This window comes from Pipistrellus hanaki, assembly GCF_964339955.1.
Source record: "Pipistrellus hanaki genome assembly, chromosome: 1".
Lineage (NCBI taxonomy): Eukaryota > Metazoa > Chordata > Mammalia > Chiroptera > Vespertilionidae > Pipistrellus > Pipistrellus hanaki.
Window position 1 is genome coordinate 104,012,658 of NC_140503.1, and position 21,661 is coordinate 104,034,318.

The 21,661-nt window shown below is 43.1% G+C and overlaps 1 protein-coding gene across 1 annotated transcript in view; it reads left to right on the plus strand.

Moving 5' to 3' along the window:
- The window catches only part of HEXA (hexosaminidase subunit alpha), a 42,714-nt gene extending 21,995 nt beyond the window's left edge, over positions 1-20,719 (plus strand). Inside the window, exons 2-14 of the mRNA XM_084898006.1 lie at positions 5,647-5,739; positions 6,628-6,693; positions 8,492-8,538; positions 9,051-9,161; positions 10,077-10,178; positions 10,687-10,819; positions 11,421-11,601; positions 12,580-12,666; positions 12,918-12,990; positions 13,698-13,881; positions 14,056-14,146; positions 14,777-14,881; positions 16,433-20,719. Coding sequence (XP_084754132.1) covers positions 5,647-5,739; positions 6,628-6,693; positions 8,492-8,538; positions 9,051-9,161; positions 10,077-10,178; positions 10,687-10,819; positions 11,421-11,601; positions 12,580-12,666; positions 12,918-12,990; positions 13,698-13,881; positions 14,056-14,146; positions 14,777-14,881; positions 16,433-16,496 — 1,337 coding nt within the window. The 3' untranslated portion in view covers positions 16,497-20,719. The remainder of the gene's footprint in view (positions 1-5,646; positions 5,740-6,627; positions 6,694-8,491; positions 8,539-9,050; positions 9,162-10,076; positions 10,179-10,686; positions 10,820-11,420; positions 11,602-12,579; positions 12,667-12,917; positions 12,991-13,697; positions 13,882-14,055; positions 14,147-14,776; positions 14,882-16,432) is intronic.
- The last annotated feature ends 942 nt before the right edge of the window (positions 20,720-21,661 follow it).

Below are 21,661 nucleotides of genomic sequence, written 5' to 3' on the forward strand. Positions count from 1 at the left end.
GTTCTGAAGATGTCAATTAATTCCATCTGGTCTATTGAGTCATTTAGGATTGATATTTCTTTGCTGATTTTTTTATTTAGATGATTTGTCGAAGGATGACAGTGGGGTATTAAAATCTCCTACTATGATTGTATTGCTATTAATCTCTCCCTTAATGCCCTCCAGCAGTTTTTTTTTTATTTTATGTATTTGGGTGCTCCTGTATTGGGTGCATATATATTTACCAGGGTTATTTCTTCTTCTTGGATTGCTCCCTTTAGTATTATGAAGTGGCCTTCATTATCTCTTGTTATGTCCTTCACTCTGAGATCTAATTTGTCAGATATAAGTATTGCTACCCCAGCTTTTTTTTCATTTCCATTTGCCTGGAAAACCTTTTTCCATCCCTTCACCCTCAGTCTGTGTGCATCTCTTTTTCTGAGGGGGTTTCTTGTAGACAACAGATGTATGGGTCTTGTTTTCTTATCCAATCTGTTACCCTATGTCTTTTGATTGGAGCATTTAAACCATTTACATTTAAAGTTATTAATGATAGGTACTCATTTGACGCCATTTTTATTTTATACCCATGTGCTCCTTCTTTGCTTCTTATTTCTTTATTTTTACAGTACTCCGTTTAGCATTTTTTGCATTGCTGGTTTGGTGGAGGTAAATTCCTTTCATCTTTTTTTGTCTGTGAAGCTCCTGATTTCACCTTCAATTTTGATTGATAGCCTTGCTGGGTATAGTATTCTTGGATTCAGACCCTTCCTTTGCATGACTTTGTATATTTCATTCCGTTCCCTTCTGGCCTGATAAGTTTCTGTTGAGAAATCAGTTGTTAGTCTGATGGGGGTTCCTTTATATGTAACTTTCTGTATCTTTCTGGCTGTTTTTAAGATTCTTACTTTGTCGTTGGTGTTTGCCAATTTAATTATAATGTGCCTTGGCGTCGTTCTTCTGGGATTCACTTTGCTTGGGACTGCGAGCATCTTGGTTTCGTGTAGTTTTTTTCTTCTCTATCTCAGGAAAGTTTTTTGTCATTCTTTCTTTTTGTGTGTGTGTGTGTGTGTGTGTGTGTGTGTGTATATATATATATATATATATATATATATATATATATATATATATATATATATATATTATTGATTTTTTTTTGCCCCCCTCCCTTCCTCCCATACATACCCTCCCTCCCTAGAGTTTTATGTCTCTGTCATTATTTCTTGAAATACGTTATCCATGTCTACCTCAGTTTCCTTTCCTTCTGGAATCCTTATTATTCGAATATTGTTTTGTTTTGCATTGTCCTCCTGCTTTTTAATTTTTGTTTCTAGAAGCAGCTTTAATTGGGTATTTTTTTCCATCTTGTCTTCTAGCTCACTGATGCGGTCCTCTGCTTCTTCTAGTCTGCTCTTGATGCTTTCTATTGAGTTCTTCATAGTAGCGATGTCATTTTCATTTCTTCTTGGGTCATCTTCATTTACTCTTGGTTTTTCTTCATTTCTTCTTGGGTCTTACTTATATTGTAAATTTTGTCTTCTATTCTTTTTACCCATCTTATGATTGTTACTCTGAATTCTTTGTCTGGTAGGTTGCTTGCCTCTAACTCGTTTACTTCCTTTTCTGGTGATGCCTGCTTTTCTTTCATTTGTGGGCTGTTTCTTTGTCTCCCCATGGTCTCTCTTTTCAGGATGTCTCTCTCCTGCGTTGATTTCTCTCTCCTGCATTGATTTAAAGGCACAAAATACAACACAACCAGGTACAACACACAAGGCACTGACCAGAAATGTATTTGCAATATTAATAACCTCCAATAAAGGTAACCACTAGGGAAAGGCAAATTTGGGAATAGGAGAGAAAGAGGAAGAGTAAAAAGAGAAGAGGGAGGGAGCAGAAGAAAAAGATAGGAGAAAGAATGTCAAAATGAATTTGGGTAACAGGTAGAAGAAAAAAGAGAGAGAGAGAGAGAGAGAGAGAGAGAGAGAGAGAGAGAGAGAGAGAGAGGGAGGGAGGGAGAAAGAGATAAAAGGGGAATAAACTGTATATTTGGGGAGGGAATTTCAATTGAACAACCACTTACCCCAACAAATGCTGTCAGCAGTACCCAGAGAACAATACAATCTACAACACCCCCTAATTTCCAGCACAGGAAGGGAAAACAGAAGTACTAAAATAACAACGAACAAAAACAGTCAAATAAGAAAATACCAAGCAACAGCAACAACAAAAGAATAAGCAAAAAAACTCTCACTAAAAAGCCTAAAAATACAATATTGTCATCATTCCCCCAAACAGCATCAAAAGAACAGTGAGGAAAACAATTTTTTTTTTTTTTTTTTTGCTAGTTAATACAGCTCAGAGAGGGGTGTGTATGCACTTGGCACAGGGGATTGGAAATTAGATATATAAGTAGGGTAGAAATTTTAGCATTGGGCATACAGAAAGAGTAAGGAAATCTAAAGCAGGAAAGGGTTAAGATAAACAGGATAGCAAAAGGTTAGGAAGAGAGTGATGGTGTAAAGGTCATGTTGAGATAGGGTTAAACAATGTTAAAGGAAAAATGAAAATAAAATGAAGAACAGTAATTCCAATGTAAAATAAAGAGAAAATAAAATGGCACTTAAAAAAAATTAAAATAGCAGTAGTAAAAATTCTTATTGAACCTAAAAATGTAATAATTAAAAAGTTAAAATCTAGTGAGGAAAAAAGGAAAAAAATTGTTTCTTAAGTAAAAGATGCAAAAAATGAAAATAAAAAAATAATAAAAATAAAATAAAATAAAAAATAAATTTAGCAAAAAAAAGTGTGCATTTGTGAATGCCATTCACTTCTGTTATTCTATTTGACACGCCCATTCTCAGTTCAGACCGTATTGCAGTTCCCTGTGTTCTGCTGCACCTCAGTGACGATTCCTTAGTTTCTTGGTTTTTGATCAAATAAAACTAATAATAAACACAGTCAATTTGTACTCCAGACCCTAGGTGGCAGTGTTTGTGGATTGATGACCCGTCTTTTTGGCTGCTCTAGCCTTCTTTTTCTGTGGCACTCAATACCGGATTTTGTTTGTTTGTTTGTTTGTTTATTTTATTTTATTTTATTGCTTCAGAGCTGAATCTTGGATGATTTCTTCCTGCTCTGCTTCTCAGTTTCCAGAAAAGCAGTTTCCCCCTGCTGTCTCTTAGGGTCAGCCAATCTGGGTGATCTCTCCTTTGTAATCAGAAGCAAAGTGTTGCAGGGGAACCAGCCTAGATGCGCGATGGGCGAGTCTGCGCACTTACAAACAGACTGCGTTCCAACTCCTATGTTCTCCCTCTGTGTCGGATCAGAATGGGTTGCCCCCTAGAGAATCCCACTAGTAGCAACCTTGGGGACCCCTGTCCACTCTCTCGAATCACGCCCGACCCAACAGTGGGGGGCTTCTGTGGACGCAGATTTCCAGTTTCCCAGCGCGCGCTTTTGTCTCTGCCGCACCAGCCGCCGCAGTGGCTGCTGCTTTCGCTTTCGCTGTTGGGACATAGACACCCCGCGTTATCCCTGGCAAAATCCACCCTTTCTGTGGAATCAGCGTGTCCGCGCCCGTGGGGGCCCCACAGTGTGGTCCTTTCAGGTCTCAGGTAAGATCCCCTGTTGCAGCACTGATGTGGTTGTGGGAGGCAGCCCATACAAGTGTTTACCTGGCCGCCATCTTCTGATGAGTCCTCAGTGACTATGGATTTAGAGAGTAGAGTGCAGATGTATTTTATAAAAATAAGATAGAGCAACAACAATAAAAATTAGTCGTTTCTTATCTTCAAGTAATAATTCATATAAACTTGGTGTTTGTACAGTCTCTCTTGTCCATGGCAGTTGCATACAGATTATTTGTGATTTCTCCTTTTTGATAGCTTGAGTGAGATCCAGAGGATTATACTAAAGCTAATGACTTTGCCCTCTTTGGGAAGTTGCCTGGATAGATATGCAGATGCACTCTCCACATAGTGATATTGAGGCTCTGAGATATGTGACTGAGTGGAATCAAGGAGGTACAGGATGAAGGCATAGTTTAAGAAGGGATACTCTTATCATTTCTTCACCATCACCTCTCAGTTGAGTCCTCCTTTGAGATTGGTACGGACCCTGAAAGCCTAATTGTCCTTCTGTGTATGGGGTTGAGTTTTTAGGGTTTAAAATGGAATTGTGAGTTAGCCTGGCCCAGAGTAACCTCAAATTCCTTTTCCCTGGGGAGTTTAGGTAGATATTAGAGTGAGGATACAGGCTGTTCATTGGGAGGGAAAAGAATCTTTTTGTTCAGGATAGTTGGAAAGAGCCCCTTATTGTTCCTTCTTGGCAGACCAGAGAGCTCAGATGCAGCAGGGTAGTCATGCTCTGGAGGGGTGAGCAAGCTTTCCTTGAGATGGTTCAAGGCTCTTGGGTTCCTTCTGCCTAGAGACAAATAACATTTGCTATTCCAGCTTGGTTCTGGATTCTCTCTCCCTGTCTTCTGCCAGACCATTCTGTTCCTGACTTTGTAGTCCCATAGGAATCATAGATATTGTGTTGTCAGTGCCAACACATGTGGCTCCAGAAAGCGGGGAGAAAGAAGGAGAGAGAGAGAGAGAGAGAGAGAGAGAGAGAGAGAGAGAGAGAGAGAGAGAGAGAGAGAGAGAGAGAGAGAGATTATTGACACTTTGTATAACATAAGCCTCTAGAGACGCAAGGATGGTTTCCATTTTGGACGCATGGCAGTTAAGTGGTTGAGGCTCAGGTATGGGACAGTACAATCACAACTGAAGGTCATAGAGAAGAACTAGTAGGAGGATGAGAAGAGACAGCATTGGTGTTTTGTCTTTTTTTCACTGTATACTGGGTTTGTAAGACTCTATACAATAGCCTGTTGGGCTCAGATTAGGTGGCTTTCCACTGATGGGAGAGAACCTAGATAGAGTAGAGGAGGGAAGGAAGCAGAATGGGCTGATGACCATATGCCTTTGCTAGGACACCAGCTGGATCATCTCAGGCCTCCTTTGCATAGGAGATCCCCCTGTCTTCATCTGCTCACATTAGCTCCCACTTTACAAGGTTGGAAAGTCTTCATTTGGAGCCTTCAAGAGAAGTGCTACATCAGTGCCAGTCTGCAATGAGATGGGAAGCATACATACCAGAATGTGAAACTGTTTCCTTCATCAAAACCTTGCTGTGAAAAAAATGTTAGAACTAACATTTTTTGTTCTGACACAATTGATTTACATTCTGGCATCATATAAGCTTCCTGTCTAGTGACCAACCAGTAACAGAAGAATGGATCAGCTAACCCACAGACCACACTTTGAGTAGCAGTGCTCTAGAGCTGCCTCTAGTTTCAAAGCAGTTGCTAGGGGCTTATAAATGTGTATTTGGACTGTATCAAGCCAGAAATGTACAGTCCTGGTTATAAAGGGCTGACAGTAGATCATCCATACATGGTCAGGTGGGGTCACTGGGGAAAAAGGGGAGCACAACCAAAATGAAAAAGTTGTACAGATGACTAGGCAGTTCATATGCCAAGGGTGCATGCCCTGCCTTGCCTCCCCTCTTGCCACAGACAGGCAAACTGAAGGGACTAGAGCTAGGGACCCTCCTTTGGGGTTTGGTTTTGCCTGCTGCCTCAGGTAGCAGGTCAGCCACATTAAGTTTACACTGTCTTTGCAGGAGAACAGCATACTTTGGAGAAAGATTCTCTGGTTATCCTTGTTGTCACTCCTGGATGTGACCAGCTTCCTTCTTTGGAATCAGTGGAGAATTGTAAGTACCCTGTTACCATTCTAGAAGAGCAAGCACTTGTCTGGAGCTGGAGCTCTGGGTGGCCTGGCTTAAGTTGCTGAAGGTAGGCCTGGAGCCATCCATGACTATTGAGACTAAGGGCCACTAAATGCAAGAGCCATAAACGGTGAGTTTTTCCTATGCCCTCTAACTAGTGTCTGCAGGCTGACGGAACTGTCACACTGGCTGTTCACTGAGTCCCAGAGTATGCCTACCTTCGGGACTGAGCATAATTATTTTGCCATTTTAGGAATGTGTGTATACTTTGCTGATATTGTCTAAGAGATTTTACACAGGAAAGAGGAGGAGTTCTGGTCATTTGAATTGAGGTGAGGTCAAGTCCTGTAATTGCCTCCTGTCTTTCCTGATCAGCAGCATTTGGGCACTTCTCAGTCTCAAAGTGAAATTGGCTTCTCAAGTCTTGGCTTCTTCCTCACATTCTTGGATGAGGTAGCTGAAGCCTGGAGAAAGGAGGGTGGTTACAAAGTCTGTGAACATCAGAACCTGGACTCACTCCTCGGAGCATCACTGTTCCTTTGCCCGGAGACTTCATACTTCCAGCTAAAGGATGGCAAGAGTTTATGTTTCTTGGGGGAGAAACTGACCCATAAGCAGGTGGTGGTTGTAGAGGACTCTGCTGTAGCCTGACCCTCATCATGTGTCATCCCCTAGGGCCTGCAGAGCCCCTAGGTAACCACCCTTCCACTCTGGCCCCAGGCCTGGCCGCCTTGCAATTGCCCTGTTCTGGGGATGTCTCCTCTTTGAAAAAAAAATAAAGTGATCTTGCTGTTGTCTTTTAATACAGAACATGTGATATGTAATCTGAGAGCAGAAATCTTTAACCACGTTGGGTCATTTCTGTCATTCCAGACACCCTGACCATAAACAATGAGCAGTGTTTCCTTCTGTCTGAGACCGTCTGGGGAGCTCTTCGAGGTAACAAGATGGAGCTGACGCTGGGAGAGAGACCAGCGGTGATGTGGGACAGTTGGCATTGGTGGGGTGAGAGGACAGGCCTGGGGACCCAGCGACTACCCACATACTCACATTTTAAGAAGCTTTCTATGTAGAGGGCAAGTAGAATATTTCCCCTTCCCTCCATCCCCCCAAAAGCGTGTTCTTACAGCTTTCCCTGGAAATTGGCAGGTTTTACCTGTGAGTGGCAGCAACTCCCCTGGGCAGGTGCTCTGGGGAAACAATAGGAGACCCTGCAGGCTGCTGTTCAAGATGCCAGGAGAGGGGCGACTATGCCACAAACACTGCCTGTCCAGCTCTCCTTAAAGATATTCAATTGGCCAGATTTTATAAAGAGGAAAACTATATCAAATAAATAAATGTTAAAAAAAAAAAAAAAAAAAAAAAAAGCCCTTCCTCTTGGTTTACTGAAAAGGAATTTGGTCCCTAGATACTAACTAAGACAAATATCTCTACTTTTGTTAAAACATCTGCTAGTAAAGGATGAGGGGCATTCTCAGAGAATCCCAAACCTGGGTTTAGTTTGTCTTTGTTCCTTTGCCTCTCCTCTCCCCTCTCCTATGTTTTAGAGAAACAGCATACCAACTCCCTTTTTGCTCTCTTGTACCTTTTTTGCAAGTGCTAATGATTACTTTGATCAGATAGGGGAAATCTATAACTCCAGAGCGCTGGGCATCAGAGTCAGAGTGGAGAAAAGCCAAACAGTCTCCTAGCAGTTTGCCTCAAATTAGGTGCTGAGTGCCATGATTCTCTCATTCTGAAAATTTGAGACTCTAGAATTCCTTTGTGGGGCCCCGAGCTGTTGAGAATATAACAATGCTCTGGACTCAACTTGCCTGCCCTTGGGCCTAGCCAGAATCTAGGAGTCTGTGTCCTGTGGACTGGGGTAGCTGCTGCCTGCTACACCTCACACCCGTTTAGCTGGGTCTCTTCTTAATCCCTGAGGAGGAAAAGGGGATGATTTTTTGTAGGTCCATATGTGGACCCAGATACTTTGGAAATCAAACTTATGATCATGTTTTCACAATTCAGTCTGGGAGATGTGAAGGGGCAACAAACTGGGTATTCTTTTTCTCAGCTCCCTTAGCAGCTCCTCCTCCTCCTCCTCCTCCTCCTCCTCCTCCTCCTCTTCTTCTTCTTTTTGTATATTTTTATTTATTTATTTAATTAATTAATTGATTTTTTACAGAGAGGGAATAGTGAGTTAGAAACATCGATGAGAGAGAATCATCAATCAGCTGCCTCTTGCACACCCCCTACAGGGGATGTGCCCACAACCAAGGTACATGCCCTTGACCGGAATCGAACCCAGGACCCTTCAGTCTCCAGGCCGACACTCTATTCACTGAGCCAAACTGGTTTCGGCTCCCTTAGCTCTTCTGAGTATTATCTTTAGAAAGCCTTAACTTCTTGCAGGTTGACTGTTCCTGCATCTGTCTTTACAAGCACACATCTTTTTAATATTCTTGTGAGTTCACACCTTTGGAAATATGGGTAGTAGGTGTGTAGGTTTTTAGGCTTAATGTGTTTCTAGAAGGGGCACTAAAACCCCTTATATAGCCACCTTCCAAAATAAAAGAGTGAAAATTGATACTGGTATCCTAGCATCCCCCTTTCACAGTGTTGAGAATCATCAAGGCTCCATTATACCTACTTTAACTTTATGTCCCAATGTCATCCCTGCCACATGGGGCACCTCCCACATGGATCCATCTTTTCCCACCTCTTGGGGTCTTTATTTTGTCTCTGCTTCCTGTAGGTCTGGAGACTTTTAGTCAGCTTGTTTGGAGATCTCCTGAAGGCACAGTAAGTATGGGCCCTCAAATAAGGGCTCCTTTTAAAACTTGAATTTGCTCCCAATATTCATAGCCCTGGAAATCTTATTTTGCTTTAAGACCAAGTCCTGGAGGCTTGAAATGGCCTCAGTAAGAGTGTACAGCATGGAAACTAGTTTGGTAGATTTGGCGTTTGGAGTCACTGTAATTTAGTTCCCCTGAGTCATTATTTAGTAATGACTTGAGACTTTCACACCGCTCTGAAGAAAAAAGCGTATTAATAGTGAAAATGTAGACCCTATAGGCTGAGGTTGTGGGACATCTGTATTTGGCTAGCCTGGGACAGTTGCTCTCTGGGCAAGTTCCTGTTTATTGTCATTGGGGTAGAGGTGTGGGACATTTGGGGAAACCCTTACCCTGTAGCATGGTCACAGGGTGGCTTTTCAGAGATCTTGGGAGACTTTTCCTCATCCCCCACACCCACCCCACCCTCATAGTGAGTTCCCTTTGAATCTTGACATGTTTACTGTTTGATCCACACAGTTCTTTATCAACAAGACGGAGATTGAGGACTTTCCTCGCTTCCCTCACCGGGGCTTGTTGTTGGACACATCTCGGCACTATCTCCCTCTGCATAGCATCCTGGACACTCTGGTACCCAGGCCTTAAGGCCTTCTTTGGGGTAATGGATCAGGGGGATAGCCAAGTGCCATATTCCTCAAGAGTTAGAGAGTATAGGAAATTTTATGGGCTCCTAGGAAAAATGTGAAGGATGGTGTGCTCTAAAACTCAAAAACATAACCAGGGTGATTTAAATTTACCCCACTGGGTACTATGGACCAGTGTCCAGCCAGTCTTCTAGGATGCAGTCTTCTAGGTTGTGAGATTGTCTTCTTTGACCAGCTGAGCAAACTTTAGTTTAGTTAGGACAGGTCATAGGAAGGAGATGTTCCAAAGCCTTACCTGGGGACGTTTCTCGCTATCTTGAGTTTGATGGGCAGTCTTATCTGACAGTTGCTGATCCAACTCAGGTGTCTTCCTTTTCCTTTGCTCCTCTGGTGGAATCATTGGAGTGGCGGCATCCATCAGTCTTGGCTTCTGAGATTTATGGGTTATGGGGCTACTAAATTCACAATGGAGCACACAATTTAGATAAATACTTGTCAGTTTGGGAGCAATTTGTTTATTTACTTGTTGTTTTTTATTACCCAGAACAAATAACAGGAGGAAGTATTAGTCTTTGGGGTATTTGGGAGCTTTTAGAAGACTCGAAGAGACCTCATAGCTACAATCCTTCTCTCAATGTGGCTACAACTTACCCCAAAAAGAGGAGGCACTGTTTCTGTCAGCCATCTTTGGTTGTGCCCTGGGGAAAGAAGAAATATGCTGGGTCTTCCCTCTATATCAGGCACTCCCTGATGGGAAGGTTTGATAGATCCATTAACACTTAACTGGATGCTGGGGCTGGCTGAGGGTATGTGGGACATCCTAGAAGTCTGTCCAGCTTCCCAGGCTAGAGGCTGAATTTGGAAAATCTGGTGAGTTCACAGTGCATGCTCTAATTTACAGGATGCCATGGCATACAACAAATTCAATGTGTTCCACTGGCATCTGGTCGACGACTCTTCCTTCCCATACGAGAGCTTCACTTTTCCAGAGCTCACCAGAAAGGTATGTCTTGATTTCACCCTGACCAAGTTCATGGGATGATGTTTGAACCTAGCTGTGGAGCTGATGGCAAGGACACTAGCTCTCCTTCTACTCAGCCAGTTTTAGGGACATACTGACATGGGAAGGACACTGGATTTAAAATCCGGAGACCTGAGTTCGAGTCCAAGCTGTGCCATTAATTTGCTCTGTAACCTTCAGGAGATAACCTCTTCTGGTCTCATTTTTTGTTTATTAGTTTGTTTATATTCTGTCAGCTTGGCATAATACCTACCTTGTTCATTCCACCAGCCCTCTGGACCAGTGAATCCCATTCTCACTCCACTGGTGTGGTACACAAATAAAACCATATATGTGATAACTTGTGGGAAGTTATGAATAAGTTCTTTAAAGATAGTCCCTGGTACCAAAGGGTTGTGGGTAAATTTTCTGATATCCAGAGAGTCCTGGAGGCATTGTTAGTATAAGGCTTCAGGAAATAAGATCCTTAAGGATATTTTGTGCCTTTCAGGGGTCCTATAACCCTGCCACCCACATCTATACAGCACAGGATGTGAAGGAGGTGATTGAATATGCACGGCTTCGGGGGATCCGTGTATTGGCAGAATTTGACACTCCTGGCCACACTCTTTCCTGGGGACAAGGTAAAAATGATGTCAGGGGTTGAGGAAGTCTTCCTTGGGGCTTTAAGGCATTATTGCTTGGATCCACCATACTTTCTCCTAGAAGAACGCTCTCTGTCAACCTCTTCCACCTGGGAATTAGATAGAACTTACTTTGGGCGAAAGAGACCACTTCTTACGATTAAAATATGTGCAAGTTCTTCTCAGGTGTCCTTGTCTTAATGAATCCCTTGTAGGTTATCATGCCCTAGAGTGGGAGGAAAGATTTTTCCAATTTGGCTGAATTGGCTCTCTGCTTTTCCTAAAGGCAGTTTGAGAGCTGCCATTAAGAGTGAGGGTGACCCCTGCTGGAAGCAGTGTGTCAAGGCAAGAATGTGTGTGCTGACAGTTTGACTACCCTTTGTCTGTGATTGTGGATGTAGATGTATTTCTGTGATTGTGATTAAACACTAAAGATTACCAGTGTCTTTGTGTCCCTGAGTATAATGTTTATTATACTTAGTGTGACTTAATGTCCATATATATATATATATATATATATATATATATATATATATATATATGGCTGGGCATGGGGGTCTATGTATTTGTGATACTTGTGTCGGGTTCTCCACTGGCTTAGGTGTCTCTGGATTATTGACTCCTTGCTACTCTGGGTCTCAGCCCTCTGGTACCTTTGGACCAGTGAATCCCATTCTCAACAGTACCTATGAGTTCATGAACACATTCTTCTTGGAGGTCAACTCTGTCTTCCCGGATTTTTATCTTCACCTTGGAGGAGATGAGGTTGATTTCGCCTGCTGGTATGAGCCCTTTGATATTCCCCTCTCAGCCTGATGAATTACTTGCTCAGTATAGAGATTAGGCCCTGACAGGCTGCCTGTCTCGGGTACTGCTCAGGGACTAACCTCTGAGACAGTATTCTTTCTCAATCTAGATGGCTCAAGTCTTGGGCCTTTCCCCTCTCCAGCTACAGAGGGGCCCTGCCTGGTTTTGGCAAGACTGTGAATGTGAAACTCTCCCTTCCTCTTGTCATATCCTTGAGATATTTATGGGAAAACCAGCTCTAGGCACAGAATTGTTTTTGTTAAAATCCAGGATAGGGAAAAATAATTTATGCCTTTGAAGGCTTAAAGTAGTCTGGTTGAAGATGCAAGACATGTATGAATTTGAGACTAATAGATGACAGTGTTAAGTTGTCAATTCCAAATCCTCAGATCTACTTAGCTCAAAAGAGGTTGAAGGGCTTCTCTGAGAAGTGGGCACTAGAGCTGGATCTGGAGAAGTAGTTTGGTTTTTTCAAGACATGGAAGAGGAGAAAAACTTTCCAGGAGAAAATGTGAGCAAAATACAGACATTGTGGGGTAAGGGAGTGGCAGCAACACTTATATCCAACTGGAATAGAGAATAAATAGTAAGGGAAAAACAAAATATGCACAGGTTGAGGGTTAGGGAGGGAAGCTAAATCCAATGTGCCAGAGCCCCAGTTCAAGACTTCAGAGCTACATGCCAACAGTCCAGAGAGATCAATATGTGTTCTCTTAGAGAGTTTGAACTTAAAGCTGTCAGGTCCAGGCTCAAACTTTCTCAGCCTATATCAATGGCCCCCTTCATACAGCTTTGTTCAGCCATACCTTCCATATTTGTGGTCTCTGAGATCCTCATTTGATTATTATTTTAGCTATAAAGGGAGTTGTGGGAAGCCAGGTAACTAATCTCCAAGCTTTGGAAGGCTTTTAAGATGGTGAAAGAATTAATCTTCATTTTTTCTTGGGATTTAGGAAGTCTAACCCAGATGTCCAGGCCTTTATGAAGAAGAAAGGCTTTGGTAATGACTTCAAACAGCTGGAGTCCTTCTACATCCAGACGTGAGGAAGGAAGGAGGGCGGGCAGGGTCCCTTGGGTAACCTCATATGGATGACCATACCAGGGCCAGGTCCTTCTTGACAAATTCTCTGAGCCTCTGAAAAGAATCTCTTGTCTTAGCGTGGTTACTTCCAAACTGGGGAAGATACTGTTTAATCAGGAATGGGCCCCTAGCCAGGCTCAACCCCCAGGTCACTGGCACCAATAGCCTAGAGCCTATCTGAGCTGAGCAGACACTTTCTTTACTCTTCAGGCTTCTTGACATCGTCTCTGCCTATGGCAAGGGCTATGTGGTGTGGCAGGAGGTGTTTGATAATAAAGTAAAGGTGAGCCAGGGGCAGGGGGAAAATGAACCATCTTCAGCGCCTTCCCCTGGTCTCCCAGCCCTTCCCTGCATAGCCTGGTCCTCCTGATTTAGAGTAGGCTTTAATGTTCAGAATACTAGGAGCCATCTCTTCTTTCCCCTCTAGAACGGTTGCAGAGATCTGGGTGTGGGTTTTGGAGCCTCTCTCTAGCTTCCCTCACTACAGATTGATCAAGAATTATTTCTGCTGCTAGGTAACTTGGATTCCCAAGACTGGCTTAATGGGTTGGGTTTTTCTTACTGAGTCATAGACTAAGGTCTTATAGAACTGCAAAAGCAGGGTTTCCCTCTCCTTCATTATTGATCAATGAGATCCCAACCTCCTTCACATGCCAGGGCTCCCCAGAAATATCTAGATTCTAGAGACTTGGACCTGGTAGCTTCCGATGAGTCTGCTGGACCTCACTGCTTGCCTCCCTTAGCTCACAGCCAGTATTATTATACTATCTCAGTGTAGAAAAAGACAGGGGGACGAAGCAACAGGGAGCTCTCCTATGGCCTTGACCTCTGCACTGGGCTAGGAGCTCAGTGGTTCAGAGTCACAGAGAAGTACTTTGCTGCTGGAAAGCAGAGGGAGTACACACCCCTTGGCCTGGTTGCCTGTATAACAATGTGGCCCAGGAATCTCCTCAGCTTCATACCATTACCATCCTTTGACCTTTGTGACAGGTTTTGCCAGACACAATCATCCAGGTATGGCGAGAAGAAGTACCAGTAAGCTATTTGAAGGAGCTGGCACTGATCACCGAAGCCGGGTTCCGGGCTCTTCTTTCTGCCCCTTGGTACCTGAACCGCATAAGTTATGGCCCTGACTGGGAGGACTTTTACAGGGTGGATCCCCTGTCATTTGAAGGTGAAAGCAGGGTACTCTCCTTACTGACCAAAGGAGGCTGGGCTTTGGCATAAGGTGGAAGGCAGAAGGGTCTGGGCTGGGTATTTGAGGTTAGGAGATGAAACAACCTATTTGAGGAGAAGGTGGTTGAAGGGAAACCTTAGAGTTAGCTGTTGTTGCTTGTTTTTCCCATAGGTGGTCCAGAGCAGAAGGCTCTGGTGATTGGTGGAGAGGCCTGTATGTGGGGAGAGTATGTGGACAGCACAAACCTGGTCCCCAGGCTCTGGTAAGGGTTTTCTGAGGACATGGAAGTTGGGATTGTGAATATAGGGTCTCCCATACAGATTCAATCCTGTCTAGCCACCCCAGACTAGCATCCTTATTTCAGGCTTGAGAGAAGGGCATTGTAGTGATCCTTCTGTTTGTACAATAGTAATATCCATCTCTCACCTGACTTCCACCTATGCTTTTCCAACACCTGTTAGGTATGTAGAACAGAACGAGATACTGAGGCCTGGTGAGCACAGATGATTTGCTCAGGATCCAGCATGGGAATTCATGATTCCTATAGCAAGACTTTCCTAGACTGCTTCAGCAGCCTCACCAAGCCAGGGAGGGTATGGAATTGATATTCTAACAATGCCTGCCACTGCCGCTACTGTCAGTAACATGATGCCTTTAAGACTTGCTCTGGTTCTCCTGTCTGTGGGAGAGAAGAGTGGGATCACTTATCACATTTAATGAAGATAAAGCTGAACCTTGAGGTCCCTGGCAGCCCTTCAGCCAGGTTGTCACTCTGAAGAGGTATTGATCATATCTCTTGGCTCTGAGCCTAAACAAGAGGCAATAGCCTGTGAGTGTCCCACCTCCTTTCAGGGAATCTAGGGAAACCTGGTGCATATCCCCTTTTTTCCAGGCCCAGAGCAGGGGCTGTTGCTGAAAGGCTGTGGAGCAACAAGGTGGTGACGGACCCGGACTTTGCCTTTCAACGTTTGGCACACTTCCGCTGTGAGCTGCTGAGGTAAGCAGGCTATAGGACCCCTTACTGACAGGAAAAGAACACAATAATTGCTAACACTTATACTGGTAGAGGCTAACTGGTGGTAAACACTGTGCTTAACCTCTTACAGGAATTATTTTGTTGAGGCTTCACCACAACTCCATATAACAGACATAGTTTTATCCTGATTTTAGAGATAGGTATCTGAGGCACAGAAAGGTTAAGGAACTTGCCCAAAGTCATTTAGAATCGGGATTTGAACCAGGCCAACTTTAGAGACTAAGCTATGCTTTACTGGGCTCTCATGACCCCTTTGCCCCTGTTGAGGAAAAGACTATATAAGATGATTGATTTATTGACTAGTTGTTGAGGACCTAAAGGGTACAGCCTAGTGCCGAGCAGAGCCCCAGGCTGAGAGCCAAGCATCTTAACTGTCTGTAATTTACTGGGTGACTCTGAGCTAGTTCCCTACCATCTCTAAGTGCATTGCTTATTTGGATAATGAAGGAGTCATGCCTAGAGGTGAGGCTGAGAACTAAGGACAGATTTTTTATGTCTGTATAGATTGGGTAGCATCTCAGTCCCTTACCTCCACCACATTCACAGTATTTTAGAATCCTTAAAGGGAGGCTCAGTGGGCCAGGAGTACTGCATACCCGTCAGGAATCTACTTTTTTTCTAAAGGAACTGAGTATTAAGGACTGGGGTACCAAGACAGACAGGTCAGAAATAGGGAGGTGCCGCCCTGGCCAGGTAGCTCAGTTAGTTAGAGCATCATCCCGGTACGCCAAGGTTGTGGGTTCAATCCCTCGTCAGGGCACATATAAGAATCAACCTGTGAATACATAAATAAGTAGAACAACAAGTTAGTGTTTCTCTCTAAATCAATCAAAAGAAAAATTTAAATAAAATAAACTTCAGAAGAAATAGGCATTCCCCAAAGGCCAAAGGAGTGTGACTTAAGGGTGGGTGGAGGTGGGCAAAGGGGGAGGAATGGGGATACCTGTAATTATGTCAACATTAAAATTTTTTAATAAAAAAAGCTCAGTACCTAACAAAACTTTACTACCAAATTAATATTTATTCACATCCCTTTGAAAATCAATAGTATCTTATAGAATATGCAGAGTGCGCATTAGTTCACATTGTTAATACAGCAAAAGCATGTATATATTTTAGATTCTATAGATAGAACGGATTGTTGAAAATGAAATGTTTGACTAGGACTATTAATATTCACAGAGTAATAAAATGGTCTCTAATTATTTGGGAAATAATAAAATTTAAAAGAAATATGGAGGTGCTCCCCAAAGTTCCTGGGTATCCCTGTATCAGAATTATCTGGAACACTTGTTCAGAATGCAGATTCTTGCCAACCCTTGGCCCCACCCCAAGTAAGAATCTCTGGAGGTGAGAATCCAATACTGGTAGATAGTGACAGTTTGTGATACACTGAAATGTGGGAAAGGAATACTCTATTGTGGTGAGGTGTTTTGGGGGCCTAAGACACCTTCTGAGATGATCCCCTTCTTAATGGCTCATCTCATCCTGTTTCTACATGTCCTCTTGCAGACGAGGTGTTCAAGCCCAGCCCCTCAGTGTAGGCTACTGTGAACAGGAGTTTGAACAAACCTGAGTGAGCAACCCAGGCACTGAGGAGGGTGCTGGCCCTGAAGAGTGATGGTGGGGCCAGGCTCCCACTGTTTCCTGGACGGGAGTTGGAGCCCCATGCCCATGTGCCACTGCCTGGAGAGAACAGGGCTGTTGCTGTGCTGGCTTTCAATAAAGAGTGATGGTGACATTTTTCAACTTTGAACATGAATTATCTGTGTAAAAAAAAAATGTGAGTGGTCCCTGGGGGAGGGGAGCTGCTAGGACTGGAGTCTGCTCCTAAGTGGTAGGGCCCAGCCAGGTTGGGCCTAGTATCTGCCCCGGGAGGGATCTTGTAAGTTGAAGACTGAGAATGAAACCCATAGCCTTTGTGCTATCATGCCTCTCTACACTCACACATAGTCCAGATACATACCCCATCCTCTAGATACTTCCCTCCAGGTGGGGAGGTCTCTTAGACCTCCAAGGCTTCTGTATATAAAGACATATAGCGGTTCAAAGAAATTCTGGCAGTAGTGAGGGCTCCAGACCCAACGTGGCCACAGAATAACCCTGCCCCATGCATGCTCACATACTTCTCTCTCCTAAAACTTTTCTTCTGCTTTGAGCTTCTTGTTACTTCAATTTTATGCAACCATTATTTAAATGTTATAGAACACATACTGTGGTAGGTATTGAATATGAAGGACTTGGTCCCAAGAGGCCCCCAAAAGCCAATAACTTCCATCCTTCCACTCATTTTTGGCCCAGTTACATAGTTTTATAGAATTTATGGCACAGCTGCGACCAGGAGAAGAAAGCCTCAGGGTTCCAGGAGGTGGACATATTACTCTGGAAGAGAGTCTTTGAACAAGTAACCAGTTTTCTGTAGGAGGAAGTGGCTTATGGTGGACCCACTCTGTCCCCTGGGCGGGGGGGGGGGGGGGGGGTGGTTCATGTTCAGAGGTGACAGTGCAGCCCAGAGGTAAGGGAAATAGTGCACAGCAACAGTTTTAGATAAGGGTTGGTTTTTTTTTATTTGTTTGTTTGTTTTTTTACTGACATTCTTTTACCTGGTCTTGGTCCTGGTCCTGAAAGGTTCCCAGGAATTTCTTTCAGAAAGTTTCCAGTCTGATAAACTCAGAAGCTTGGGGAAGGCAAGACTGAGAAGGGATCTGAGTAAGATTTGGCCCTTAAACAGCATCCTTCCGTCCCTCAATCATTTTTCTTTGGGGACCTGGTTGAAGGTACACCAGCCCTATCTTCTTGTACTGTGTCTGTAAGGACAAGATAGGCACCTTTTACCTGCAGAACCCTTTTGGGGATGGGGTTTTCATACAGCACAGAGTAGCCATGCCTAGGGCTCTGGCCTAGAGGAACACCATGTGCACCCACGAGGGGAGCCCTTATGCACATTACCCAAGAATCCTGTGGGGTGGCTCAGTCAAGACCTTTAATGCTGGGATGTGCTGTTGGGCCCAATGATCATGTGGGCATTTATCAGAAGATCATTAGACCTTGAACTGCTGACCACAGCAACCACCCAGTTGCTCCCAATGCTTCCCCACCTCAGCTCCTTCCACCTGGGCTGTAGGTTTAGTGCCCTAACTTGCCCAACCTGCCTGTGTTCTCTCAGCAGCACCACAGGGATGGAGAAATGCCCACTTATTTGCTGGTTCCAGTCATCTTGTGGCACAAAGAGTCTGCCTCTCTCTTTCCTGTGAATCTCCTAAGGATGCAAAGCAGGCCTAGTGGGAATACAAGTAAAGGAGTGAATGGAGGCTAGGAACACATTCAGGCCCCCTCTCCTTAGTAGAAGTTGAAGCCATGTGTCAGGTACCCATTCCTTGGAATCTGTGTTTTCAGGTACATCTCAGTGGATTAGCACATGTATGGGGGGCAAAGGACTAGGGCACAGGTGCTCCACAACACTAGAGATGGGGCAGCAAGGGGGTGATGAAAGTCAAATGTACTAGGAAAGGGTGCAAAAAAAATTATATGGTTATAGACTAAATTTATATAAATGTAGACATACATGTCTCTTGACAACATTAGCACTCTAAAGTTTAGATTTTTATAGTTTTTGTCAATTTAATTTGCAAAATTAATCAATACAGGCCATGACAATTGTGTATCGTATACATTTTCCTTTTCCCGCCCCACTACAAAAGTAGGAATTGGACCCGGCCAGTGTGGTTCAGTGGTTGGGTGTTGACTTACAAACCAGGAGGTCACAGTTCAATTCTTGGTCAGGGCACATGTCCAGATTGTGGACTCAGTCAGTGATTCTCATTATTGATGTTTCTGTCTGTCTCTCCCTCTCCCTCTCTGAAATCATTTAAAAATATATATATATTTTTTTTTTTTAAAAGTAGGAATAGAGTGCTTTGTTTATTAGAATCATTTTGTATGTTTTTCTTTGTAAATAAACAAACTCTGAAAGTTTGAAAATTAGTCTCCTTTTAATATATGTACAACATAAAAATCCCTATTAACTAGTTTTAGTGAAATGTTTTCTAAATATATATAGTTCTAAAAAATGTATATACACACTTTGAATAATTAATTAAATGTGATGTTTATTAAAATACATACATAAAGTGTGTACATCTGTGTGTGTGTGTACAAAGTGTGTACATCTGTCCTGACAGTTGTTTTTAAAAATCCTTTTCAAAGCAGTCCTTATGTGTTGTGTGTGTATGTTCCTGCATTTTCCAATGAGATCTTTAAAATGAAACTATCACTCTGCTGGTGTGGCTTAGTTGGTCAACATCCTTTGCAGGAAAAGTTTGCTGGTTTAGTACCCCACAGAGCACATGCCCAATTTGATGGCTGTATCCCCAGTAGAGGGCATGCAGGAGGTAGCTGATCAGTGTTTCTCTCCCTCACCCTCTCTAAAAGAATCAATTTTAAAATCTTAATGAAGGTTCAGCTTGAAAATGGCAGCATAGGTAACTCTTGTCCTTTCTGCCTCCCACAACCTCATCAAAATTACAACTAAAATACAGAACTATCATCCATAACTGTGGGGAAGTTAGCTGAGTGGAAGCACTACAACTAGAGAGGTAAAGAAGAAAGCACATTGAGACTGGTAGGAGGTGCAGAGGCACGAAATAGGGTTGCACCTGGGTGTGCCACTTTTTTAATCAGGAGGGAGATAAAAGCTCCCGCTTGCTCTGAATTCCAATGCAGGGCGAGACTCTCGGGGACCCAGACATATACAGGAAGAAACTGGACTGTTAGGCATCTGGGAAGGAACACAGGGGCAATTTTCTTTCAGACAGAGTGCTCACTGGTGCAGGGCTGGCTGGCAGCTATTGCTGTTTGCTTCACCCTGGAGATTCCCTGAGACCCTTTCCCACCCAATTTACAACCCACCCAAGCTATGCACAGCAACTTTTGCATATGAATGGCCTTCCCTTTCTCAGCCTAAAACTTGTCAAACAAGCTGCAGCTGGGTCAGGGAGCCTCAAAGCTATCAAAAGAAGGCCCAAGGCTGGCACCAGCAGCGGCCTACCTTGCTTCACAGTTGGGCCACATCTGGATAATTTCAAACATGATACAAAGAGGAGAAATTTGCAGATCCTTCTATAGCTCCTGCTGGGTGGCCCCAGGCAGTGGCTGACTGCATCTCCTTGGAGATCTAAGAGTCAATGTAGCCTGTGGTCAGTGTGAGACCATACCAAATACAACTCTTTACATCCATAAGTGACACTACTCAAGGGGCAGACTCAGCATGAAAGCCCCACTGAAGCAAGTCCTGCCGCATAAGGGTTTCTCCTGCACAGCAGCTCTTCCACTGTAGACACAGCTCTTCCACTGTAGACATAGCCAATTGGCCTGGAGGTCAATTCCTCCTAGTTATACCAACAGCAATCAAGACTTAACTACAACAAGGCTGTACACACAACCCACAAAGGGGTGCACCAAGAGTGTCCACCTCAGGTGACTGGGGAGGCTGATCCACTGGGCCTTATAGGACACCTACAACATAAGGCCACTCTATCAACTCAAGGAGACTAGGCAGCTACCCAATACATAGAAACAGACACAAGGAAGCAGCCAAAATGTAAAGACAAAGAAACATATCACAAATGAAAGAAATGGAAGAAAGCAAAATACTGGATATAGAGTTCAAAACCACAGTTATAAAGTTACTCAAGAATTTTCTAGAAAGCTCCAAGGAACTTAGACCTTCAAGGATTTTATTGAAAATGCAAAAAAAAAAAAAAAAAAAAAAAAAAAAAAAAAAAAAAAAGAAAAAGAAAAGGACCAGTTAAAAATTAAGCATACACTGACTAATAAAGAATATACAGATTCAACAGTAGACTAGAGAATCCTAAGAACCAAGTCAAAGATTTGAAATACAAGGAAGCAAAAAGCACCCAACCAGAAGAGCAAAAAGGAAAAAGAATTAAAAAATATGAAGATAGTGTAAGGAGCCTCTGGGACAACTTCAGGTGTACCAATATCTGAATTATGTGGGTATCAGAAGAAGAGAGAGAGCAAGATACTGAAAACGTATTTGAAGAAATAATACCAGAAAACATCCCCTACTTGGTGAAAGTCCAGAAAGTGCCGAGAACCCCAAATAAGAGGAATCCAAAGAGGACCACACCAAGACACATCATAATTAAAATGCCAAGGGAAAAAGACAAAAAGAGAATCTTAAAAACAGCAAGAGAAAAATAGTTACCTACAAGGGAGTACCCATACAACTATGAGCTGATTTCTCAACAGAAACTATGCAGGCCAGAAGGGAATGGCAAGAAATATTCAAAATGATGAATAGCAAGAACCTAAAACCAAGATTACCCAGCAAAGCTATAATTTAGAATTTAAGGTCAGATAAAGAGCTTCACAGATAAGAAAAAGCTAAAGGAGTTCATCACCACCAAATCAGTATTATATGAAATGTTGTCAGGTATTCTTTAAGAAGAGGAAGAAGAAAAAGTAAAGATAAAAAAAATTATGAACAACAAAGTGATAACAAATACATATCTGTCAACAAGTGAATCTAAAAATCAAATGAATAAAAAATGTGATGAACAGGATAAACTGGTGAATGTAAGAGAATCATGGGGTCATGGAAATAAAGCGGACTGACAATTCTAGGGTGAAGGGGATATGGGGAGTGTTGGGAGAGATTGGACAAAGATTTTATATGTATATATGCAGTACCTATGTATATGGACAATGGGGTGGTGAGGG